The sequence below is a fragment of the Amphiura filiformis genome, chromosome 11, assembly GCF_039555335.1.
Source record: "Amphiura filiformis chromosome 11, Afil_fr2py, whole genome shotgun sequence".
Lineage (NCBI taxonomy): Eukaryota > Metazoa > Echinodermata > Ophiuroidea > Amphilepidida > Amphiuridae > Amphiura > Amphiura filiformis.
The window spans coordinates 55,440,801-55,466,497 of record NC_092638.1 but is presented as its reverse complement, the minus strand read 5'-3'; the positions used below and the strand labels follow the sequence as shown (position 1 = coordinate 55,466,497).

Below are 25,697 nucleotides of genomic sequence, written 5' to 3'. Positions count from 1 at the left end.
CTTTTCTGTAAATCTAGCTTACTTATTTGTTATATCACCATTTAACTATTGAAATACTGAGCAAAAAGACACTTAAAACATCCCTATAGCTCATACCATTGTGGAGATATGGCATTTTCAAATCGAAAATGAGGCAAATATTATACTTTTTTCCAAATCAATTGTCACCCGAACCCTCAAGTTTCTACCCCTGCTATGAAAATAAAGAAATACATGGATCCCATTCAATGCTTTTAATAGCACAATTGTACCCTTGTTACACAATTAGCATAGAAAATTAGGCACTATTTGATAGTTTTCATGTTCATACACTCACAGGAAATTAGCAAGTCAAAATTTTTGTCACCCCAAAACGACCATTTTCGGCCAAAATTGGACCAAAAAATGAATTTGTCTCAAAAGCAGTGAAAAATAAGGGGTTTTAAGTGCCAAAATCTGAAAATATGTGACATTTTACCCCTAATAACATTTAAGTAATCAAGAATTTTGACTGTTTTCACCCCTAAATACTTTTTTCACGGTTTGTCCGCCAAACGTAAGTCAAAGCTTGAACGCTGTCTTAATGGCTGAAATCACCAAAAAAGCGGCTGATTCTACATGAGTTTTAACGAAGTGTGGGGGGCTTCAGCCCCCAAAGCCCCCCTGGACATGCCACTGATACCACTTCATTCTGAATGGTCTTAAAACAGTTTAGAAGTGTAAAGAAATTGTTTAAAAAAAATTCAGGATGTCAACAATTATGGAAAAAAAACCAACAACTTTTTCTGGAATTTCCAAAATTAGGGTAGGTATTCTTTTGTACAGTAAAACAAAAAAAAATACCTTTTTTCCAGATTAGGGTCGGTTGGATGAGGACAATCAAACAACTTTTTTTTGCCTAAAATAAATGAACATTAGTTGTTTTGATTGATTAATCATAATCTATGCCAGCAAGCAAAATGGTTTAATATAGCATATCAGGGTATTAGAGCAAGAAAGTCCTATCTGCAATAGCTGCCCTATAGACATTTTACAATGTCTGCATTCTATATTGTACGCACATGGCACCTGGTAGCTATTGCAAATAGGACTTTCTTGCCCATAACCCTCCAATATAGGAAGTATTGGATTGAATCATGACTCGTAATAGTACATTTATAACTTGGCTTGCCAGATGTCATTGTTTGTGTCGTCTGCAAAAAATAAAGGCTTAGGCCTACAGCTGGATCTGTTACTTCTGGTCATATAAATAGTTTGAATCATTCACCAAATGACCAACCATGGGTACTGACCAATTTGCAATGCTTGGATCACTATGATTTCTTCACATGTGGATCATAATGAACTAGTGGTCAACATTTACTAGTGTTTAATGTTACAATATATTGGAATTAATTGGAATATTTTACCGAGGATTTAAACTTACAATGGAGTGTGCGGATCTGTGTATTTCCAAAGCGATGGGGAAATTAATGAGTAGTCATTTGGCATCCTCGGTAAGCTTAATTTTAATTATAGACATCAAAAAAATAAAATTTAGGGGAGGGGTACTGAAGGTAAGTTCTGTGCAGACTATGAGTATGATCTCAAAACATATGCTCCCAGGGCTCCACCCCCACCCCAATTCTCCGGGCCAATTCTCAACAAGAGCTTGCTTTCCGCATTCCAGTGCCCATGCTAAAGCCAAAAGTGTCATGTATGTATGTCAGAAATTTAGACGCATCTTTTCAGAACACTAAAAACAACAATTAAACAAGAAAACAGTAGTATATATCACTTGTTTTTACTAAAATGTACAGCAAATCTTTTTTTATAATATATAACAAAAGGTGCATGTAACAAGTAGAAAATGCATTTAAATCCGTGATTTATAAAGCCCGATCCTGACTCCACTTCACAGCGCGATGCGATGCTGTGTCATGCTTTTCAAACATCGCAGCATCGCGCGATGAAATTAAAATGTACATTTTAATTTCATCGCGCGATGTTGCGATGTTTTAAAATCATTTGGGGTCTACATCTCTTTTTAAGGTCATTACTGACCTTGATTTTCCAGCAGTTAATCAGAACACGTACATGGCTGCGATATCGCAGCGCGATGCGAAAAAGTTGAACATTGTTCAACTCCATCGCGGACTGAAATTTCCACCGCGCGATGAGAATTTTCATCGCTGAGCTTGTAAAAACCTGGCTCAGATTACAGTTTTTATAACATCGCAGCGGTGGAGTCAGGACTGGGCTTAAAGCATGTTTCCAAAGGAGTCGATGATCGTAAGGGAATAAATCAAAAGTTTTATGACGTCCTTTTAATAAACAAAAGTCCTATCAAGTATCAGGCAAAAAAAAATTGTTGTGTTGCCCTCAACTGTCCGACCCTAAATCCTGAAAAATCAGGGTCGATTTTTTTTTTTTTTTGAATGACGATTTTTACAGATTTGTTCAAAAAATCAATGTTTTTCACGTAAAATTAATATTTTATTGAAAGACTAGTCCTTAATTGATATCTAACAGGTATCCAGAAGTCAAAATTGACAAATGTCCCCTAATTGAAGAAGCATTATTTAATATTTGAGGGGATTTTTAAAAAACTGAAGGTTTAAAAAAAAAAAAAAAAAAAATCAGACCGTCCGACCCAACTTTACCATTTTCCCAATAGAGGGCAACACAACAATATTATTTTTTGGCCTCATTGAGGGGTGGGGGAGTCAAAAGTCAGATTGCATTAATTTTGTAAAAAAATAGTTTGAATATTGTTCCAAGTTGATATTTCAGGTTGGAATTTTCAACATTTCACACTAACGTTTCAGGGAGGGGGGTCACAGGCTTTGAGTGTTAAAAATTGAGTGTGATAAATAGCACTCCTCAAATTTTGTGAATGAGGAATGTGATTATTTTACATAATTATTTTCCATAGTTGTGAAATCATTTTGTTAACCAAAAATTATTCAATATTCATGTAAATATTTCTGTGCAACTTTGGTCATGCGCTATTAGAGTACGACTTCCTAAGGTATTTTTCTACATACCGGAAGTAATATCTGCATGACCTTTGACCCCAATGACCTTTGACCCCAATGGATGAATACAATGTGTAATGTTATCATGCTATATTATAATTTGTGGAATGACTTGGCATTTTTAGTAACAGAACAGAAAATCAGCATCAGCCATAATGACCTTCGTATGACCTTTGACCTCAAGGCTAATGCATGCGTCAAGTGACATCATCTTGCTGTGTAATTTGTGTAAGGAGTAGCAGTTTTAGGAAAAAATAACAGGAAATAACATTTTCGGCCATAATGACCTTTCCATAACCTTTGACCTTGAGTTGGTCACGTGACATTTGTGCCACCAGCTATTGGTCCTGATGACCAAGTAACATTGTTGTACCATATATATTTGCGACAGCAGCAGCATTTTAGGGTATTTTGTCCTATACCGGAAGTATCCCCTGAATGACCTTTGACCCCAATTCTGAACATTAACTTTTAGACACTGGGTATAGCTGATGCATGTACCCAAGTGCCATCATCGTGCTGTATAATTTGTGGAAGAAGTAGCATTTTTAGTGAAATCACGCTTTTGGCCATTGACAGGAAGTGGATGACCTTTGACCTGAAGTTGATCATGTTTCATTTGTCCCCCACCCAATGGTCCTAATGACCAACTATGGTCAACATGGCTCAAAGCATATGGCTTCGGTGGCTCATTATAAGATTGACAGAAAGAAAGAAAGAAAGAAAGAAACAAAGAAAGAAACAACTAGATCTGGTTACAGATCTGGACCTAGCCGGGCCGGAAATGCCAGTCTTAACTTAAAGTTTCACCTTTGACCGGCTAAGCGGCTATTATGGACATCTCACACCATTAATGGTGCATCACTGTAGCATGTAGGGGCTTTATCCGTCTTCAATAGGCTGAGATACAGCTACTTTTCCGTAATTTTAAACATTTTTTTGCAAATTTGACGTTTTGACCTCCTTAATGACCTTTGACCCCAATATAAAAAAAAAAAAAAATCCTATATACACCGAGAAAATGCATTGTTACAGTTTAAATTAAAAAATATACTATGCTTAGTTATGGAGATAAAAATTCTTGAAGTTATTTAGCTTAAAACCGAAATGACGCTAAATGACCTTTGACCAAAAAATAAAAAATACCGTGCATACATCGGGTAACACTAATGCATTATATGAAGTTTATATCACTCTGGTCTGGTTACGCTTTTGAGATTTAAAAAATGAACATATTTGATGATTTTTGGTTTTTGACCGAAGTAACCCTTAATGACCTTTGACCCCAAAACTGTAGACACCCCAAAGACCCTGGTTGGTAGCAATGCATGTGTGCTAATGACAACACTCTGCTATGTAATTTGTAAAAGCAGTGATTTTTTGAATATTTTTAGCTTTCAGACCGAAATGACCCCTTAATGACCTTTGACCCAAATTCTGTGAATAACTTATAGGCACTGGATATAGTCGATGGATATGTGTAAGTGACATCATCGTACTATGTAATTTGTGGCAGAAGAAGCATTTTGAAGATATTTCGCTTTATACCGAAATGACCCTTAATGACCTTTGACCCCAAATTTGTGAACATCCTATAGACACTGGATATAGCCGATGCATATGTGCAAGTGACGTCATTGTAGGATGTAACATGTAGGAGAAGAAGCATTTTGAATTTGTTGCCAGAAGAAGAAAGAAAGATCCGATAGCATCACAAGACCTAGCCGGTGTCCCGGCTAGGTAAAGAACTTGACAGAAACAGACCTTAGCAATTTGTGCTAAGGAATCATTTACACCAAAATATTCAAAATACATTTGCTGTCTAAGCTTGAGATGGGTTTAGAACTTATACAAAATGTATAAACAAGGTCCATATTTTGACAGTCTTATATCTTCTGCAAATAATAATCATATAGGCCCTAGGTGCAGCCATGTTTTTGTTATTGTTTTGACTTTTTCCTTCCATTTTCTGTGCTTTTATTTTGTTTTTTTCTTTTCAAATTCTGATTATGAGCCTGTTTTGATAATTTCACTTTTTCTTTGTGTCTGCAAACTGGCCTCTTGAATAATAATACTGCATTTATACATTTGTACGTCAAGAAGGGTGAAGGGGGAGCAGGCGTGTCGCAAGTGGAGCGCCCACTTTTTGCAGCTTCGCTAAGCCCCCACACACTTAAAACTACGGGTCAAAAATGACCCAAACGGGTCATTTTTGACCCCAGCATAGTTATCAACTAAACACCATACCCACGGACGGGTCATTTTGACCAGGGTCATTGCAATGACTACGTATTTGGGTCAAATAGTAACCCCATTGGGGTCAAAATATTACCACATTTCGGGGTCAAATGAAAAAAGGGTTGCCTTATTTGGGTTATTCAATATTGACCCCATTGGCTGTGGTCATTTCAATGACCACGTATTTTGGTCAAAATGTAACCCCATTGGGGTCAAAATATAACAACATTTCGGGGTCAAATGAAATGACCCATTTGAAAGGGTTGTTTATAATAGGGTTACTCAATAACCACATTTAGGGGTTGTTTGGATTTTTTTAGTATGATGCGATGGATGGTATTGATATTGCTGGTCCCACCAGGACATAAGAGTGTCTCTGCACACTAGCATTACATAAGCAGCAAATTTATACATAATGCATCTGTGTATCACACTGACACGCCTCATGACAGTTCACGCATTATAAGCTTACATGATATCATTGATATGTAAGCTTATAACAACTGCAGCCAAGACATCCGCCACGACAGCATGAAATTGTCCGAATCTGCGTGCTCATGGACATGGGTCTATGCATCCTTGCAGTCCCACTTTCCCAAGTAACTTTTCATATTCCATCATGCAGACACACGAAAATCCGCTCAGGCTGCACAATCAGAACAAATATGGCGCTGATGTGACGCTGGAAGCCGATGCACACCGTACATGCAAATAGTTCAAATGCAAGTCGCGATTATAAAGTTGTAAAATTGGGCAACGCCGGTCAAAAAATTAGCTATATTTAATAATCAAAAACATTAATTGCAGCTCATGTTTAAACTCATTTATGAATTGAGATTTTCAAAGCTGAACATTGAAACTGATATCAATGCGCCGACAGTATCGGCAAAATGACCTCGAAGTTTTTGACCACGTTCGTCGTGGTTAAAATGACCTCGTGAATGTGGTCAAATTAAAACAGTACAACCCCTTTACGGGTCAAAATAACCCCAAACGTGGTCAATTCAAAATGACCACGGAAAATATAACCCTGTAGTTTTTAGTGTGCATTTCAGGATCAGAATCACACATTTGAAAAAAAAAAAAAAAGGGCCTCCTCCTCTCCTTGAGCACTGTTGGAAAAGACTGACACTACTAAGTTTACATTGAAGACAAAACTTTCCTCCCTCATCAATTCATAACAATTCTCTAGACAAGAACCAAAACATAAATTTTATATGGCCTAAACAAGCTATTGCTATTGCACCTCTCAACAAGTTCAAAAGCCAAATTAATTATATGATGTGAAATAAGCTTAGCATCAGTAGCCATGGCAACAGCTTATTCTCAGTTCACTCTTACCATGCTCTTACCAAGATGTGGGTCAAAGAAGTGAAACTGGAATAGCCCGGTCATTTTGACCATTGTCTGTTTGACTATGGTTTGACCATTTTAAAACTGACCCTTTGTGTTATGGTCATTTCAACTACCAAGATGTTTTTAATTAAAGTGTATAGTATAATAAACTTGCAAACTTTCTATGAATTTAGTTCTCTAAAAGTATGACTTTGAAAATGCTGTATTTAGCAGTAAATTTAACATTAATTAGTGTAATGTAATCCTTCATTCTGGCATATTGTAACATTTGCTGAGGAGGATGCCCTCAAGAATTCTGCAAAAATCAAAGCTTTGGTGCTGCATTGTGACAAAATCCATTTGTAAAATGACTGAACATGTTGTTTAAAAGGGCATTTCATGATCCACAGCCTCATCCCCCCACTTTTCTCAAAAAAAAGTTGAGATATTTATACCACATGCATAACTCGCAAACGCAAAATCGGAATCAACTGAAAATTTACTTAAAGGAGGATTTCGTGATCCTAGCATCCTCTTTTTACATGTATGACATTTTCAGTAGATATCCACGAAAAAAGCTTATTTCCAAAATTTCAGATTCCGATTTTGCGTTTGCGAGTTATGCATGATTATGTGTATTACACTGCTCCACAGACAATGTGTTGTAATTTCGTTCTGGTGCACCAGAACGAAATTCAAATTTGGCGATATTTTTGCTAAATGAATTAATCTGCAAGAAATATTTGGTACATAAACATTATGTAGCCGGAGGTATCCAGTGGTGTAAAAATCTCAACTTTTTTGGGGAAAAGTGGGGGGATGAGGCTGTGGATCACAAAATGCCCCTTTAAGTTTAAGCCATATAAAGGCATAGGCCTACTTATAATAATGAAAGTGTGAAAATGAAAAGAAATATCAGGGTATTTAGATTGATGGTAATGACACTGTGTGTGCCTTGAACCCTATTGTTTTACCTTGAATTTGACCTGACAATAGCCTATAGGACTTGTTAATGAGAAGCCAGGAATGGGGTCTATTATTTTTGGAATACAATTTTCACCTCAAATGAAGCCCTGGAGGGAATGCTTTGCCAATGTGTCTTTTAGTAGTTTGTGACAATGCTGTGTTGGCTGTGGTGTTGGGGTAGCGTTGAAGTGTGCTGCTTTAAAGTTGATAAGCTGCTTATAGTGAAGATATTTGGAGTATCAAGAAATGAGAGAGTTTGTAGGTCATGTTGCCATGGTTACAAGAAGCTATGTGGGGTGAATGACCAATTTACAAATGACTGTATAAGTGGTAATTTTCGTACAGTTATTTTCAGCGATTTGGAGTAAGAGACAGTAAGAGGCTGGAGCTCCAACCATGAAATTCAGCGAAAATAAAACCCTTGCAAATATCTCCACTTAGCCCTATGCATTTCATGCCATCAAGCAAAATGAGTCCTTTGGCAAGCAAAACCCTTCCAATTTTTCAGTAAATTTATGTCCTTAAAGGAGTATTTCGTGATCCTAGCATCCTCTTTTTATGACATTTTTCAGTACAAATCCACGAAAAAAGCATATTCCCAAAATTTCAGTTGATTCCGATATTATGCTTATGCGAGTTATGCATGATTATGTGTATTACACTGCTCCATAGACAATACGTTGTAATTTCGTTCTGGTGCACCAGAACGAAATTCAAATTTCACGATATCTTTGCTAAACGAATTAATCTGCAAGAAATATTTTGTACATAAACATTATGTAGCCAGAGGTTTCCAGTGATATAAAAATCTCAACTTTTTTTGAGAAAAGTGGGGATGAGGCTGTGGATCACGAAATGCCCCTTTAATTAATTAACTGATATAACATGCTGAAAAAACATTGAAATTAGGCTACAGGTTCCTAGCATACAAAAGACCTGAAAGAGTAGCCTGATGTATCTCCCAATGGAGTTTAGCGACATTTGACTAATTTTGCCTGATTTTGTCACACAAGCAAGAAGGTTATAATTAAACAAATAAAAGTTAAACAATTAATTATTTTCTTAATCCAAGTCTTCCTTGTCACCCTTGGATATTATAAATCACCATGAGTGTCACCATTAGCGATTGTGTGTGCACCTTGAAAGCTTGCCGCATTTTTGAAACATCTTGGTTGAAAAAAATGGGGGGGTTACAGAAGGGAGGCAACTAAATTCGAGTATATATGCGTTATTATTTTGATAGCCAATATCAACATGGGGTCATCAGCAGAAATATGGAGGTTGAAATCAAGATGCATTGTGGGAGATATGGGCAAATGGAGGATTGTTGTGTATTTCAATGTCCACTGTAAAGGAAATAATTAAAATCGGATCACAGAAATAGCCCCTTGCATGTGCTGAATAATTAAAAGGGTTTTTCTAGCTGTAATTAATTCAGCGTGGATTTTTTGTGGATATTTTATTTTCATGCTTATCATAGTATAACAATCTTCAGCAAGTTCCCCCCTGCACCTGTTGGGGATAAATGTGTTGCTGTTTGATAACTGTGAATAAAAGATATTGAGGAAACTCTGTCAAACTGTAAACATTGTGAAAATATAATAGAGCTAAAATATTCCACAATAAAGTCTGTGCCTATGCCTTAATTCAGCATCTGTATCTATGCTTCACTTTGTGGCATAAAAAAGTTGGCACATTTTTGAACCATCAAGCCTATTGAGGTTTGATTTTAAGAACCACTGAAGGAATGCTTATACTCTTATTCATTAGAATGTGTATCCCTCAGATCACAAATATTGTAAAATAACTTGGCCAGAAAAAAAATTGTTTGATTGTCCATAGATCTCCTCTAAGGGGTAGGGTCGGTCGATTGGCATTTTTTATTATTTATTTAATAGCCCAAATACATACCTATGAATTGGGATATTTTTCTACTGTATACCCACCAGCGTGTCCAGGATCTGTTCCTGCGGGGGGCTTTGACTTGAGAGTAATGTTGGGGGCTTAAGACAGCGCTCAAGCTTTGACTTACGCTTACGGACAGAATGGAGGAAACTTAAAGTGAAAGATATCCTACTTAAAGGAACTTTTTCTAGGGTGAAATTTTGTGTAGAATCTGAATCTGACATAAAAATGCATAATTATCAACTTGAAAATGTTCCCCATAGCACTGTACAGGCATATTTCTGCCCAAAATCGTCAAATTTGAGCAAAAATTTTTGTTAAAAAAATAAGTCCTTCAAAATGGAGATACTTCACAGTTGTTTGATGTATATAGAATTGGCTTCATTATTTACTAAATGCAAACTATAGGTGGCGCTATTTATCCTAAATCATATTTCTTAATTTGCAAGGGGTAGGTGATCAATACTGCCATTAAACCAGATGGAATAGGTGAAACAAGCAACAAAGAAATTTTATCAACATATTTCATCAAAACATAAAAGGAATTATTTGTATTAAAAGCTTGAAAGAGTAATTTCCAGTAAATAAATAGCGCCACCAATTTTGTTAGAAATAGATACATTTTATATCCAAAAAGCTTTTAAAAATACTGTATAGGTGAATAATTTTGTAAAAGAGGGGAAATTAAAGTTGAAAATGACTCAAAAGCATCTGTATACATTAGCATGATATCGCTATAAGCTGTTTAAGCCTAAAAGTGGGTTGTACATGATGTTTTGTTTGAAAAACTAATAAATGATCACATCAAACAACCGTGACTTAAGGCTAAACAAAAAACATGTTGCTCTAGAGAAAGGTATTGGTTAGAGCAACATGTTCTTTGTTTAGCCTTACACCTCCCAGTTTTGAAGGACTTATTTTTTAACAAAATCCATTACTTTTTTCACGCCTCAAAATTTTAGGGGTGGGGGTAGCATATTGCAAGTTATTTTCTTTTCTGTAAATCTAGCTTACTTATTTGTTATATCACCATTTAACTATTGAAATACTGAGCAAAAAGACACTTAAAACATCCCTATAGCTCATACCATTGTGGAGATATGGCATTTTCAAATCGAAAATGAGGCAAATATTATACTTTTTTCCAAATCAATTGTCACCCGAACCCTCAAGTTTCTACCCCTGCTATGAAAATAAAGAAATACATGGATCCCATTCAATGCTTTTAATAGCACAATTGTACCCTTGTTACACAATTAGCATAGAAAATTAGGCACTATTTGATAGTTTTCATGTTCATACACTCACAGGAAATTAGCAAGTCAAAATTTTTGTCACCCCAAAACGACCATTTTCGGCCAAAATTGGACCAAAAAATGAATTTGTCTCAAAAGCAGTGAAAAATAAGGGGTTTTAAGTGCCAAAATCTGAAAATATGTGACATTTTACCCCTAATAACATTTAAGTAATCAAGAATTTTGACTGTTTTCACCCCTAAATACTTTTTTTTTTTTTTTTGTCCGCCAAACGTAAGTCAAAGCTTGAACGCTGTCTTAATGGCTGAAATCACCAAAAAAGCGGCTGATTCTACATGAGTTTTAACAAAGTGAAGGGGCTTCAGCCCCAAAGCACCCCCTGGACATGCCACTGATACCACTTCATTCTGAATGGTCTTAAAACAGTTTAGAAGTGTAAAGAAATTGTTTAAAAAAAATTCAGGATGTCAACAATTATGGAAAAAAAACCAACAACTTTTTCTGGAATTTCCAAAATTAGGGTAGGTATTCTTTTGTACAGTAAAACAAAAAAAAATACCTTTTTTTTATTTTAGGTTCGGTTGGATGAGGACAATCAAACAACTTTTTTTGCCTAAAATAAATGAACATTAGTTGTTTTGATTGATTAATCATAATCTATGCCAGCAAGCAAAATGGTTTAATATAGCATATCAGGGTATTAGAGCAAGAAAGTCCTATCTGCAATAGCTGCCCTATAGACATTTTACAATGTCTGCATTCTATATTGTACGCACATGGCACCTGGTAGCTATTGCAAATAGGACTTTCTTGCCCATAACCCTCCAATATAGGAAGTATTGGATTGAATCATGACTCGTAATCGTACATTTATAACTTGGCTTGCCAGATGTCATTGTTTGTGTCGTCTGCAAAAAATAAAGGCTTAGGCCTACAGCTGGATCTGTTACTTCTGGTCATATAAATAGTTTGAATCATTCACCAAATGACCAACCATGGGTACTGACCAATTTGCAATGCTTGGATCACTATGATTTCTTCACATGTGGATCATAATGAACTAGTGGTCAACATTTACTAGTGTTTAATGTTACAATATATTGGAATTAATTGGAATATTTTACCGAGGATTTAAACTTACAATGGAGTGTGCGGATCTGTGTATTTCCAAAGCGATGGGGAAATTAATGAGTAGTCATTTGGCATCCTCGGTAAGCTTAATTTTAATTATAGACATCAAAAAAATAAAATTTAGGGGAGGGGGTACTGAAGGTAAGTTCTGTGCAGACTATGAGTATGATCTCAAAACATATGCTCCCAGGGCTCCACCCCCACCCCAATTCTCCGGGCCAATTCTCAACAAGAGCTTGCTTTCCGCATTCCAGTGCCCATGCTAAAGCCAAAAGTGTCATGTATGTATGTCAGAAATTTAGACGCATCTTTTCAGAACACTAAAAACAACAATTAAACAAGAAAACAGTAGTATATATCACTTGTTTTTACTAAAATGTACAGCAAATCTTTTTTTATAATATATAACAAAAGGTGCATGTAACAAGTAGAAAATGCATTTAAACCGTGATTTATAAAGCCCGATCCTGACTCCACTTCACAGATGCGATGCGATGTTGTGTCATAAGTTAAACATCGCGGCATCGCGCTGGCGATGAAATTAAAATGTACATTTTAATTTCATCGCGCGATGTTGCGATGTTTTAAAATCATTTGGGGTCTACATCTCTTTTTAAGGTCATTACTGACCTTGATTTTCCAGCAGTTAATCAGAACACGTACATGGCTGCGATATCGCAGCGCGATGCGAAAAAGTTGAACATTGTTCAACTCCATCGCGACTGAAATTTCCACCGCGATGAGAATTTTCATCGCTGAGCTTGTAAAAACCTGGCTCAGATTACAGTTTTTATAACATCGCAGCGGTGGAGTCAGGACTGGGCTTAAAGCATGTTTCCAAAGGAGTCGATGATCGTAAGGGAATAAATCAAAAGTTTTATGACGTCCTTTTAATAAACAAAAGTCCTATCAAGTATCAGGCAAAAAAAAATTGTTGTGTTGCCTCAACTGTCCGACCCTAAATCCTGAAAAATCAGGGTCGATTTTTTTTTTTTTTTGAATGACGATTTTACAGATTTGTTCAAAAAATCAATGTTTTTCACGTAAAATTAATATTTTATTGAAAGACTAGTCCTTAATTGATATCTAACAGGTATCCAGAAGTCAAAATTGACAAATGTCCCTAATTGAAGAAGCATTATTTAATATTTGAGGGATTTTAAAAAACTGAAGGTTTAAAAAAAAAAAAGAAAGAAAATCAGACCGTCCGACCCAACTTTTCCATTTTCCCACTTGAGGGCAACACAACAATATTATTTTTTTGGCCTCATTGAGGGGTGGGGGGAGTCAAAAAGTCAGATTGCATTAATTTTGTAAAAAAAATAGTTTGAATATTGTTCCAAGTTGATATTTCAGGTTGGAATTTTCAACATTTCACACTAACGTTTCAGGGAGGGGGGTCACAGGCTTTGAGTGTTAAAAATTGAGTGTGATAAATAGCACTCCTCAAATTTTGTGAATGAGGAATGTGATTATGCTTTTATGTGATAAGCTGAAAGATTAACAAGTGTGTTCTAAAAATATTGCACTCGCAGTCGCACTCCTCAAAACTCAAAGCCTGGGGTCAACTCCTAATGAAAACACTTTCATTTATAGGATGTCGTCAAACTTTTGGTTGGTTTCATTAAGGGCCATACAGATTCCTGACATTCGACGTAGAATATTCATTAAAGTATTCGTTATTCAATCTATTTCAATTCATTTTCATCTTCTAACGAATGTGTGTTGATGGAAAATCAATTACAGTCCAACCTCTCTTATCCGTACCTCTTTTATAGGGCCTATGGATCTCTCTGTTATCCGGGTGTGAAATCTTCACAGGAAAACATGTTTTTGATGATTTAACACCTTAATTTCATGGTCTGAATGCTTAGCATGACATATCTGTGTTGCATAAAGCACTCTAAAACCATCTTTTAATGTTATTACCCCATGTTAAAGCAATATTTGTTGTCACAATTTCAGTACTTGGACCAGTCAATGCAGAATTACATGTAATTCACTTATCCGGATTTTTCACTTATCCGGACAGTGTCTGGTCCCATCATGGCCGGATAAGAGACATTATCTATTTTACATCATCAAACATTTGTTAGAAGTTACTGGAAATAGAATGGAAATAGATTCAATAACAAAGACATTTTTGTATCAAATATTCTACATCCACTTAAAAGTCTGTAGCGGCCCTAATTGATATTTTTTTAATTCTATTTATAGATCTAGCACAGCCTCTGTGCTACTCTGATACCTATGATGATCCAAGATATTTTTAAGTTCGCTGCTTGCTTCCCCCGCTATTCGAGCGGCGTCGCAGTTTGTGAACAGGCTAGTTTAAAGAATAGATCCCATTAATTCATAGTCATTTACAGCATATTTTTGCTATAATTTTGTTCTTGAACAGCTTACACTTGCCACGGACTACCAAGACAGGAGGAAGATCCGTACAGCCATGAGGGAGATGAGGCATAGAAAAGATAGTAAGTTTTGTGAGGCTTGGAGGGGGGGGTGAAGGTCTGATCCAGAGGGGTGGGTACTCAAATAATTTGTTGGTAGGTGCATGCCACCCTGATTGAATAAGCTCCAGACTGGATTTTGAGGATGTAAAATTGGGGCTCTGGAACTAAACTTGGGCTTTGTTTAGTCCTTCATTGGCAGAAATTCCCATAACTGTATCTGAAATATAGTGCTTGGAGCTCAAATTTGACGCTAATTTTGGCATATTTGGAGGAAACTTTAACCGAACGTCTTCATGGTGAACTGGAACGGAAAGGAGCTTGATGGGAGGTCATCGGAATGGAAAAAGAGGATCTTAAGGGTGGCACTTACCCGTCATGCAAAGTGTACAGAGATGAACCCTGGGTTCTGATGTGAGGGGTACCCATGATTGTGAGAGAACATTTGGGATCAAAGTCTTGTAAATGAATACAGTAAGGTTGCAGGTGAGTTACTCATCACTCACTGGTGGTGGGGTGTTGCCACATTGGTATGAAAATCACACTTGTTTTTGTGATAATATTAGAGAAATACTGCATGAGAAGGATCTCAAAATGAAAACTGATTGAAAACTGAATCACAAAATACCCATTTAAAAGAAAAATATTGTGGGTATATTTTATTTATTTGTTACCCTGCTCATGGCCTCATTGATTCCCATTACCAAAAGCTCCAATGTCCTTCCTGATTAAATGTATCAATGGCTCTATGTGATCTATAAATAAAATAAGCAGCATTAATTAGTTACTTAGATAATTGTTCTTTTGTTTTGGCTCTTGATTTGGGTTATTCTAGTTAAATCCACACACCCCCTATGGAAGACATGATCTTAATCTCACACACAGGGAGTGTAAATTTCAAATGGAGTCACTCCGAGTCACTCAATCAGGTAACCCCATCCATTTGAAATTCACACTCTCTGTATGGAAAATTAGGTAATGTCTTCCATAGGGTGTGTATGGATTTCAACTGAAATGGCCCATTATATAATTTATACCTCTGAAATCCCAAGTCTTTCTTACAGAGCCTCTGATTAGTTAACTACTTGATAAAATCATCTGAGTAACCAATCAAAGAAGCTTTTAGATTTTGTTGCGAATTTGGAGATTAATCTCCATCAGTCCTACTGAATATTCATGCCATACATCTGATTCGCTCAATACATGTTCATGTATGGTCGTGCGCCATGAATTGGGGGCCAAATGCATTACATACTAAAAAATTGAACAATTTACATGTTTTTTTACTTAAACTGATCTAATTCATAAACTCTTCAACAAAACCCTATAAAATTATATATCACTATAAAGCTTAAAGTACCAGGCATACACACATACAAATAATTGGTCAATATACAGGGTGCCACAAATGACATATAGGGTGGAAAAGTTAAATTTTAGTTCAAAAAGTATACGATTTTGTTCCTCTCTTATTTCCTATCATAAACACCTGTTCTGCTAAAACCTTTTTAGATGTGCTTAATAACATTGTAGGCTTTCAAAAAAAACTTGTAATGATGAGTTATGTTGCCTTACTGAGATACAGGGTGTTCAAAAGTTGTACATAATTTTTATGATTTTTATTACATTTTCAATCAAAACTTTTTTCCTCCATGCCCCACACAAAAAACCAGTAGCATATTTGAATTCCTCATCAAATTTCCATCCAAAAAATGTTAACTTTTACAGCAGTGGGGTAACTCCTTCAAGAAATATGACCTTCAGAACATTTCGGAACATAAATGAATACTTAACACAGTGACGTATAGTAAAAGCCTAGAACCCATGACACATAATGTAGCACACTTGCAACAAATCAACTTAGCTTGGAGTAAAACTGGTCACATTTCAAACTAGATATAAATACCAAAACAATGGTACATAATCCATCTCAATACCTTGCTGGGTTATGAAGTTACAGTAAAAAATATATTTGTGAGGCGCTAAAAATCAACATTCCCTATACTTTAACACATGCCTCAACCGTAGGATCCTCAACCGTAGGATCCTCCACCCCTGACTTCACATCGTTTGAATTGCAATATCTCCAGAAGTAAATAAAGTGTGAAGTTCTTTCTTTCCACAATTTGAGCTAGATAAATAAGCAACAAAATGAGACCAAAACTAGTTCAGTACCCTCTCCATTCTTGAGATCTGGGACAAAGCGTCACAAATAAAATGAAAAAATGTAACGCCTCCACCCTTTTCCTATACCCCAATTCATGACGCACGACCGTATGTGATGATAGTCCTCTTCATAACCAATCAAAATAGTTCTTAGAAGCCAGTATATGAATGATTCCACCAGTAGTGCCCATGTAATTACCGTATTGGTCCGAGTATAGTCCCACCCGTTTTTTATGTGAAAATTTTTCACAATTGGGGGTGGGATTATACTCAATTTCAAAAAAAAAAAAAAAAAAAAAAATTTTCGGTTTTGGAGTGTCCCTGGACCTAGACCTAGATGCTATGATCATTCATGGTTGACCTAAAAAAAAAAAAAAAAAAAAAAAAAATTTCAAGATGTTTTGTATTTTTAATATGAAAATTGATAATTTGTATTCATGTCATAGTCTATTAATGATTTCAAAACGCATTGAATTTGAATGCATTTTGAAATCATTAATAGAAACATGAATACAAATTATCAATTTTCATATTAAAAATACAAAACATCTTGAAATTTTTTATTTTTTTTTTAATTTGGGGGTGGGACTTTACTCGAATGTGGGACTATACTCGGACGAATACGGTACTAGTATACAAATATTTACTGCTCATGAGGGATTTGGTGGAATCTATTGTCCCGAGGTGAACTGGAGACCGTGAGCCTACTATTTTCCCGAGACCGCCAGGTCGAGGGAAAATAGTAGGCTCACGGTCTCCAGTTCACCGAGGGGACCAATAGATTCCACCAGATCCCTAATTTAGAGCAGTAAATATTTGTTTTATATCCTTCATTAATATATTCTTTGTTCATTGATTGGTTAAAATAAATGTAGGCTAGGCCTAGTCAAAGCTAGGCTGGCCTTGCTTTGTTTGGATTGAATGCACGTAGGCCTACATGCATGCATGCACAAAGCACGATACAGTTGAATGGCTAAAGCTTACCGTGAAAGTTGTAAACCTCTACAATACCGCAGTGAAACGAAAGTAACCATGTTCTCTGTTATTTTACCATCAAAATTAAGATACTGATCCTGATGTAACTCAGATTTATGCCATGAAACCGCCGTATTTTAGCTGCATTTCTGTGCTGCTTGTGTGCTTCGCAGGACAACATGACTTGCTACACATTAATACCCCGGAACCGGTACTGATATCCCGCGTATGTGGCGAGTGGCACTGACTACTAGGAACTGCGACGCGGCTATGCGACCATACTGGCGCTCAGAGGAGATAGTAAAACTATTTCCGGGAGATAGTACATTGAATAGTACCCGCCCTCATCGATCGGCTTTTTGATTGCTTTGCAAAATAGCAAAACTATTTTTGGTCACATGATACTCGTTTAACCAATTAATGAACGAGAATATATTAATGAAGGATATAATATCACTTTATAATCAGATTAGAGGTATGATCATCCCCCTCCCAAAAACGGGGTTCAGTCACATGTTAAACGTGGCAAAAACACATACAGGTTTAGAAAAAAATGCAAAACGTTCAATTTGGTGGTTCAAGGGCACCTTCTTTATGCAATAGCCTTCATCACTCTCTTTTCATCCAAGCCGATCGATTCCTCCCATCCTAAAAAAAATAAAAACCATGCAATCCTAAAAATGAACCATGGGTACATACTTGATTTTAGAATGGTGCAGCACATTCTTTTTCATTTGCTGTACATTCTGTCAGGTACACACAGAATAACTTAATTCTCAAACATGATTCAGATGTTTTCCTTGTAATATGTATATGTTATTGCTTTTATTTATAAAGTGAACATTTTCACCTGCTGAAATGGGCTATTCCAGTTGAAATCCATACACCCCCTATGGAAAACATAATCTTAATCTCCCACACAGTACAGGGGTGTAGATTTCAAATGGAGTCACCCATTTAGGTAATTTGAAATTCATACTTTCTGTGTGGAAGATAAAGGACATATCTCCCATAGGGGGTGTATGGATTTTAACTGGAATAGCCCAATTGGATTTTGACATCTCTATTAAGTTTGGAATGGTGATAGTATTTGACACCTTGATAAAGATATCAAGTTAAGGTTTAGGCTTTGCAGAACTCTGCACAATGGCGGGGGTTCTGGTTGGATCCATGTAAGCACATGTTTGAATAAAACCAGGAATTATGGGTCTCTTTTTAGGCTGGTTAGGCTGGACCAAAATATTTACTTGCTTCCGTTCACTCGACCATGTTCTTCTAAAACCTCTTCTCAATTGTGAGGCCAGCTTTCCCTTTTAAAGGGAATTTTATTATAGCATAGGCCAATCTATAAGGGTCCAGGAAGATATCTAAGTCAATCCCTGGTACATTGTAAAGGGCATCTTTTGAAGGTCATAATGTACTTGTCATTTGGAACCCCAGCCCTGGGTCGGGAGGGGGGCACTCACTAAAATGAGTGACTGGGATGTGCGGCCACATTGACTGCCATTTTTCTACTCGCTCTCATGCAATGATCCTCTTTTTGTTTTACTGAACTCCCTCTCACCCAATGTTTGTTTTCCTGTCACCAAAAGACCCCCTTTTTTCAAAAATTTTAGGGAAAATTCTGATAATCTCTCACTGAATGACCCCCTTTTTTGGTCCGATTTTCCCCAGTCTCACGGAAAGATCCCCTTTTTTGGAAGCTTCTCACTGAAAGACCCCTCTTTTTCGGTGTCTAGGCTCTCACTGAAAGACCCCTAGTTTCGAACTGCTGTCCGCACATACCCGGCACTTCTAAAGTCGAGTGCCCCCCGGGCCCTGGGTACTTGGGGATAGCTGTGCAGTTGACAACATTTGGACTGGTAGTTGACACAAATTTTGCAAAAGTCTTGGGTTTTCAGCAATTGCCCGGGTAGAGGGGACTCAGCCAGGGTTTTACATGCAAGTATTGTCCCATCAGTCGGGGAATTGGTAGAGAGTTAGCCGCAAGAGTTTAACATTTTAGAATTATAGCCCCAGACAAGTCCCTGCCATCCCCAGGTACCTAGGGGCCAAGACGTACGTCACTCGGCAGGTGCGTAATGTTGCACTGATTTTTTTAAATCATCCCAGTTGAAAGTAAAATAATGTAATGATTGTTTTCTGAAGAAAATTTAAAACTTTACAGCTTGACAAGGCACTTACATACATTCATATGGCATCAGTTTAAATGCCCCCTACCCTCGGTAAGCATTCAGCACGTAGGCCTGCGATATATACTAGAGAAGACTCAGCATTTGATTGAATTGGGTCATATTTCACGTGGAATCACATCAAATTGTCACAAGCAAAGAGCGGCGGACATGCAAGCAAATATGATATGAATCCAATTCTATTTTCGCATCCATGATACTGTAGAAATGTGAATTTTCGTGCTACATTTATTTTCGCGCGTTTTGCATTCCAAGGTAGCACCGTAGCAGCGAAAATAACAATGCGCGGATATATTCTTTTTGTGTGTAGGTCAATGTAAGGAAACTTAGAAATTATGCAAATGTCAAAAAAATAAGGGAAATAGCTCAAAATTGCCAAAGCTTGAACATTCATTGTGTGAACATTTGCACATCTAATAGTGCATAGTTAGTGTGGTTATGCACATGGTTTTAACATCTAGGGAAAAGGGCTTCCTGGCATCTCTCCATCTCCATCTGACCATGGAAGTAATATCCCCTCTCATCTGTGCCTTGTCCCCTTGTGTTGTGATCTATGGTCAACTCCCTGTCCATCAGAAATGGACACAAAGCAACATATAATTTGGTGCATTTTGAATAAATAATCAATTTGAAGCCTAAAACTTCTTCAAAAATATGGTGCCCGAGGATTAAGCCACTTTTAGTAGCATTGAAATGGTTGCGATTCCTCATTGAAAATTCCAATGTAATCATATTGACATCCAAAATTTGTTGTGTGTGGACAGGACATACTGACCAATGAGAGTAGTCGTGCTCACATGGATCCGCATGCTCGAGAATTGCAATTCTGGAGTCAATCCCGAATGCGTATTCACACAACTCAATTGAAGCATGGAATTCTTGAGTTTCTCAATGCCTGATGACATATTATAACCAGAAGCTTACTGCAATCTATAGCGTACCAAATAGGTCAAAGGTTAAACTCAGCACTGCAAACTGTATCGTTCACATGACGGTAGCACTCGAGGAATACTCAAGGAAATTGTGAAATTCCTTTAATTTCTTGGGGATAAATTTGGTTGCAAACTTAGGGATTGGAAGCCTGGAGGCAGTTCACACAGCTGTGTTTTCCCAAGTTTATGCTTCAGAATTGCTATGCTTGAGCAGAAAACCTTCTGTGTGAACGTGTCTACTGTCTAGTGTGTTCACTGAATTTGGACCCTGCCAGGTCAGAATGTGAAAGATGCACATATGAATGTGTCCTGGATGCCAATACCAGATTACTTATAATTGCTGTATATGCAGAGTAGCAAGCACCTGTACCCATGATGATGGACTCACTGAATAGAGGCAGGGTTGCTATCAAATCTCGGCCCAAATCGTGTGGCAGATAATCGAAAAGTCAAATTTTTCTCTTAACCGTTGGTTTCTAGGGATAGATAAAAAGCGAGTAGGGATGGGTGAGTTTCTGAAAGTTAGTGCACAAGGGCAAAAGGCGAGTTACTAGTAGTAGTAGTACATATTAGGCCTAAAAAAATTGTTTGATTGGCGTAACATAAAAAAATTTAGGGTAGGTAGGTCAGGATTCTTTTTTTTTTAAATTTTTTTTTTTACTTTTTAAGCTGTAAATTTCGTTTAATAAAGGCTTTGGAACTTCTTTTTTTAATGAATTAATTTTTATTTAATTTTTTTAATTGTATTGGGTTTTTTTTGCAAAAAAAAGAAAAAAATGTTAGGGTCTGGCCTAATTTTAGGGTAGGTTGGGTTACGCCAATCAAACAATTTTTTTTTTTTTTTTTGGGGAAAGGTGAGTTGATTTTCAAGATGGAGTTGGCGAACAAGGCAAAATGGGGGGGACATGAACTAGAAGGCATAATTGAGAGCCAATGTTGAAAAGTCGCCCATTTTTTTCTTGAATTTTGGTAATGATTCTGGAAATATTCATTGACAGGGAAAGCTTAGAAAATTGCCTAATTGGGCTACCAAAGCTTGGGTATGGCAACCCTGAATGGAGGTCTATTTAATAAGATAAAATATCTACTCATGACAAAAAGATCATGAATTTAAATTCTTGAAATGATTGACATTAATTTAACCATTGGCCATGAACGTGTGAGCTGTATATTATAAATAAAATAAATAGGGACTCATCACTGTACATGTAGGTCAAAATTTTATAGTAGCATATCTATCATGAATGATGATAGTATCATAGTAGTGTATCTATCATGAAGGCCCATCATGAATGATGGGCCAGAAGATGGGCCCAGGGGTGGTATAAGGTACTCAAGTTTGATTTGGGTAGGGAGCAGAGAAGATGGCAAAAAGAAGCAAATTTGCAACCTTGTCTTGAAAGAAAAGTATTCAATCCTTACCCAAATTTGCTGAGAACCTGAAAGTGGATCCATTACCCAAATTTTTAGTAAATTTGAGAAAATTTTGACAAAATCGCCCATCCATATACCAAAATTGACCTAGAAGAGCTTTAGCTTAGAAAAGGGGTCATTGATCATATACCAAAAGGCCATATATGTGACCCATGTTTGCATAATTATATGGTCATTTGTAAGAGTCGGAGTGACCGGGGTCCCTCACCATTCGGTACACACCTGTGATAAATTGCCAATTTATTGGAGGAGCTTTAGGGGGTCTTGGTTAGGGGGTTCAATCCGGGGTAGTCAGCCCTCGAATTAAGGATCTGAAGGGGCACGGCAACTTTTTTAGGGCAAGTTGATAATTGCCTTGGATTTTCACTGAAAAGGCAAGGCAGCACGGCAATTTGTAATATTTCAAAAGGGCATCAAGGCAACTGTTGAAAATTTGAGAAGGGCACCAAGGCAATTTTTCAAAAGCGAAGTCAGATTTCTAACAACCAGATAATGTATAAAAGCCGGTGTGATTGGCTGAATATGTAAGCTTACGTAGGGGTAATGAATATTAATTGACAACAAACTATTGTGTATACTGTGATTGATAGCTGGGTTACGATCAATTATGTGGTTACGATGCTCAAAATGGCGATCGTGTTCAAGATTTTCGATTTAATTTTCCACAATTTTTTTTGGTTTTAACCAGTACTTGTTAATGATTTTATAATGAAGGGGCAAGGCTGGCCGGCTAGGGCACCCACGGCAACTTCATTTAGGGCACGACAAGTGACTGCCGTCGGTAAAGGACATATTTTGAGGGCATTGCGGCAATGGGGGTGGGCACCCACGGCAATATGCCGTGGGTGCCGTGGGTTAATTCGATGGCTGGGGGTAGTACTCTGTACAAATGTAGAGACGTGCGGCAAACATGGGTAGCATTTTCAGCCTTTTGGTATATCAATGACCCTTTTTTCTAGGCAAATTTTGGGATATATAGATGGGTCCTTTATTCAAAATTTGATCAATTTTTTTGGAAAATGGCCCAATTTTGCCGAACTGTAGCCAACATTTTTTGAAATTTCCCCAAAATTTTGGAGGAATATTTGTAAAAATTAACGCAAATTTGACCAAAAAGTTTTGGTATATCAATGTCAGTTACTTGAAAAATAGGTATATTGATGGGTCCCCTTCAGTGGCACACACCTACCCAAACCAAACTGAGTACGCCCCATGCATGGGGCTCAAACCCACCCCCTGCTCCCCTCTTGTTATGCAGCTACCAAACTTCCCCCATCTCAAGCACAAGTCACATATCACTTTTCTTGTTTTCACATCTTTTCTTATTTTCACATTTCTCTCCACTTTAGCAGCTAATAGGTTAAAGTGCATCCAAGCCTGTCAAATGGTAAAATGGCTGATTTAACACATTCACTGCTTGACTGGTTGCTTTGTGTTTGCTTGTTGTGTGACTTTAATCTTCACTATAATTATATTTGCAAACTGTAAACATATGCGATTTATCAAGCAAGATGAAGTTGTTTGTTTATTTAAAAAATAAATAAATTTTGAGTGACAACTAACAGTAACACAGGATGTCAACTTCTTAAAATACAGAAAAATGTCAAAAGAAAGATATCAGGATTTCCTTTAATACACAAATAGCAGATGTACAATGTATATATGTACCGTATGCGTTCAAACACTTTGCGTAACCCTTCAACTCCCATCCCCCTTAGAATCAAATGGTGCATCCCATGATTAAACTTAATAAGTTAAAGTTTGTTACTTTTAGTTTGTGAATATTTTCTTTTAGTAGATAGGCTTTCTTGATGAGAGTTATATTTGACAGGATCAAGGGCAATGAGTTACATGTCAACCCTGGTCAAAAATGAGTTCTAAAAAGGACATTTAGACCTTTCAGAAACTGAAAACCCCATGTTGATACAAAGAAGTTACATCAATTGCTGAAAACAATATGAAACAAAAGAATGTTAACACTTTCTTGGCTAATATCTCAAAATCAATATTAGTGACATCCGACATCATTCCCCTTGGTCATGTTACATATATAAATTAACAGTATTTCTATAAGTACACTATCGGTTATCACAATACTGGCGCAACTGGTTCCAGTGATTGAGTTTTCGTCAGATGTGTCTCTGACTTCATCAGGACTGATGAAGTCAGAGACTCATCTGATAAATGCACGACCATACATCTCACACAGTTCACAAGGACAGTTGCACATACCAGTACCATGATAACCGATGGCGTTCTTGTAGCAATTCTTTAAATTAATATTTTCTTTGGACAGTTTTCCTTTTAGTAAACATGTATATAAACATACTATGAAAATAAGTGTAATGTACCCTGCTGAATGAATTGCAAGCCATGTGTTTTCTTTTCACCTCTTTATTCAATAAATGTAAACATATAATGATTTCCAATGTTTGTCATTTTCTTAGTATACACTAAAAAGTGTAATGTACCCTAGTGTTTTATTTTCAACTCTATTATACAATAAATGTAAACAATGATTTACAATGTTTGTAGTTTTCTTTTAGTATACACTTGTGTACCCTGAGTCAATTGTAACTCAAATGTTTTCTTTTCAACTCTTTATACAATAAATGTTAACATAATGATTCCAATGTTTGCAGTGGGTTGTCTGAAATGCATGTGCTTGACTGACGAGGGTCTTTAATTGTACTTCTAAGTTACTTTTTTTTAAGCATGACTTTAGTTAACATTTGTTGAACTATTTTGTGACAAAGTTTCAACCCAACAAGTGCTTCTTCCTAAACTTGTGTACAGGCCTTATAAGCACTGATATTAAAGAGGAAGCCCTGCCAGACCAGTTCTTCTGGGGTGAACCAAACCTGCCTGGTTATCAAATTAATCAATGATTAAGGTTATCTCTGAATTTAACAGGTCCCAATTGATGTTCTAATGCTATTGCATCAATTATCACCTATCGAATTCAGAGATAACCTTATCATTGATTAATTTGATAACCAGACAGGTTTGGTTCACCCCAGAAGAACGGCTCTGGTGGGGCTTCCTCTTTAAGTAGATCAAATAAGGATGTTTCAGTGACTTTGAGTTACATTAGTGAAGATATCTTACACTTCCCACCGATGCATTTCTTCCATTTCAATTTTCTGTACTAATTTGCTATTGCAACATGGGTCTATAGTGACGAAATGTGCCTCAATCCAGATCTTGCAAAATGTGTTTATTTATTGACTATCGACAGCGTTCGAAATAGGGCCGGTCAGCCGGCCATTGGCCTGTAACTTTTTGGTTTGGCCGGTAACTTTCCTGACTAGCAGTCTAGTTGCCCGGCCCGGCTGGCCGATAACTTTTAAAGCTCAAAGTTTTAGTTTTTAACATGATTCATGAATAATGCATCGTCTATATGTGCCAAATATTTATAAAATCACTTACGAAGTACGGTATAAAATAAATTTAATAGTTCATCCGAAAATTCAGTCCCGATCTTGCCAGAAACATTTCAACGGTTCAACCACCGCTTCGACCAGCCCGAGTTTTAATATGTGCATTATATTAGTACCACCAACATATTTTGTCATACTTATTTGTGACGAGACGCCCGTTTTGAATAGCCTGAGTCAAACTCTAGAGTCTCTGACATCAGTAATGTCACAAATGTGGAATATGATTTAATTATGTAAGAAGTTTACAGTGGAGGGGCGTACTCGAATTACATTTTCCC

The 25,697-nt window shown here is 36.8% G+C and overlaps 1 protein-coding gene across 1 annotated transcript in view; it reads left to right on the top strand.

Annotated features, from left to right (window-relative positions):
* LOC140165021 (uncharacterized) overlaps positions 1 to 25,697 on the top strand; it is a 209,351-nt gene that overhangs the window by 12,818 nt on the left and 170,836 nt on the right. The window contains exon 3 of the mRNA XM_072188432.1: positions 14,229 to 14,304. Within this exon, the coding sequence (XP_072044533.1) occupies positions 14,229 to 14,304 (76 nt within the window). The remainder of the gene's footprint in view (positions 1 to 14,228; positions 14,305 to 25,697) is intronic.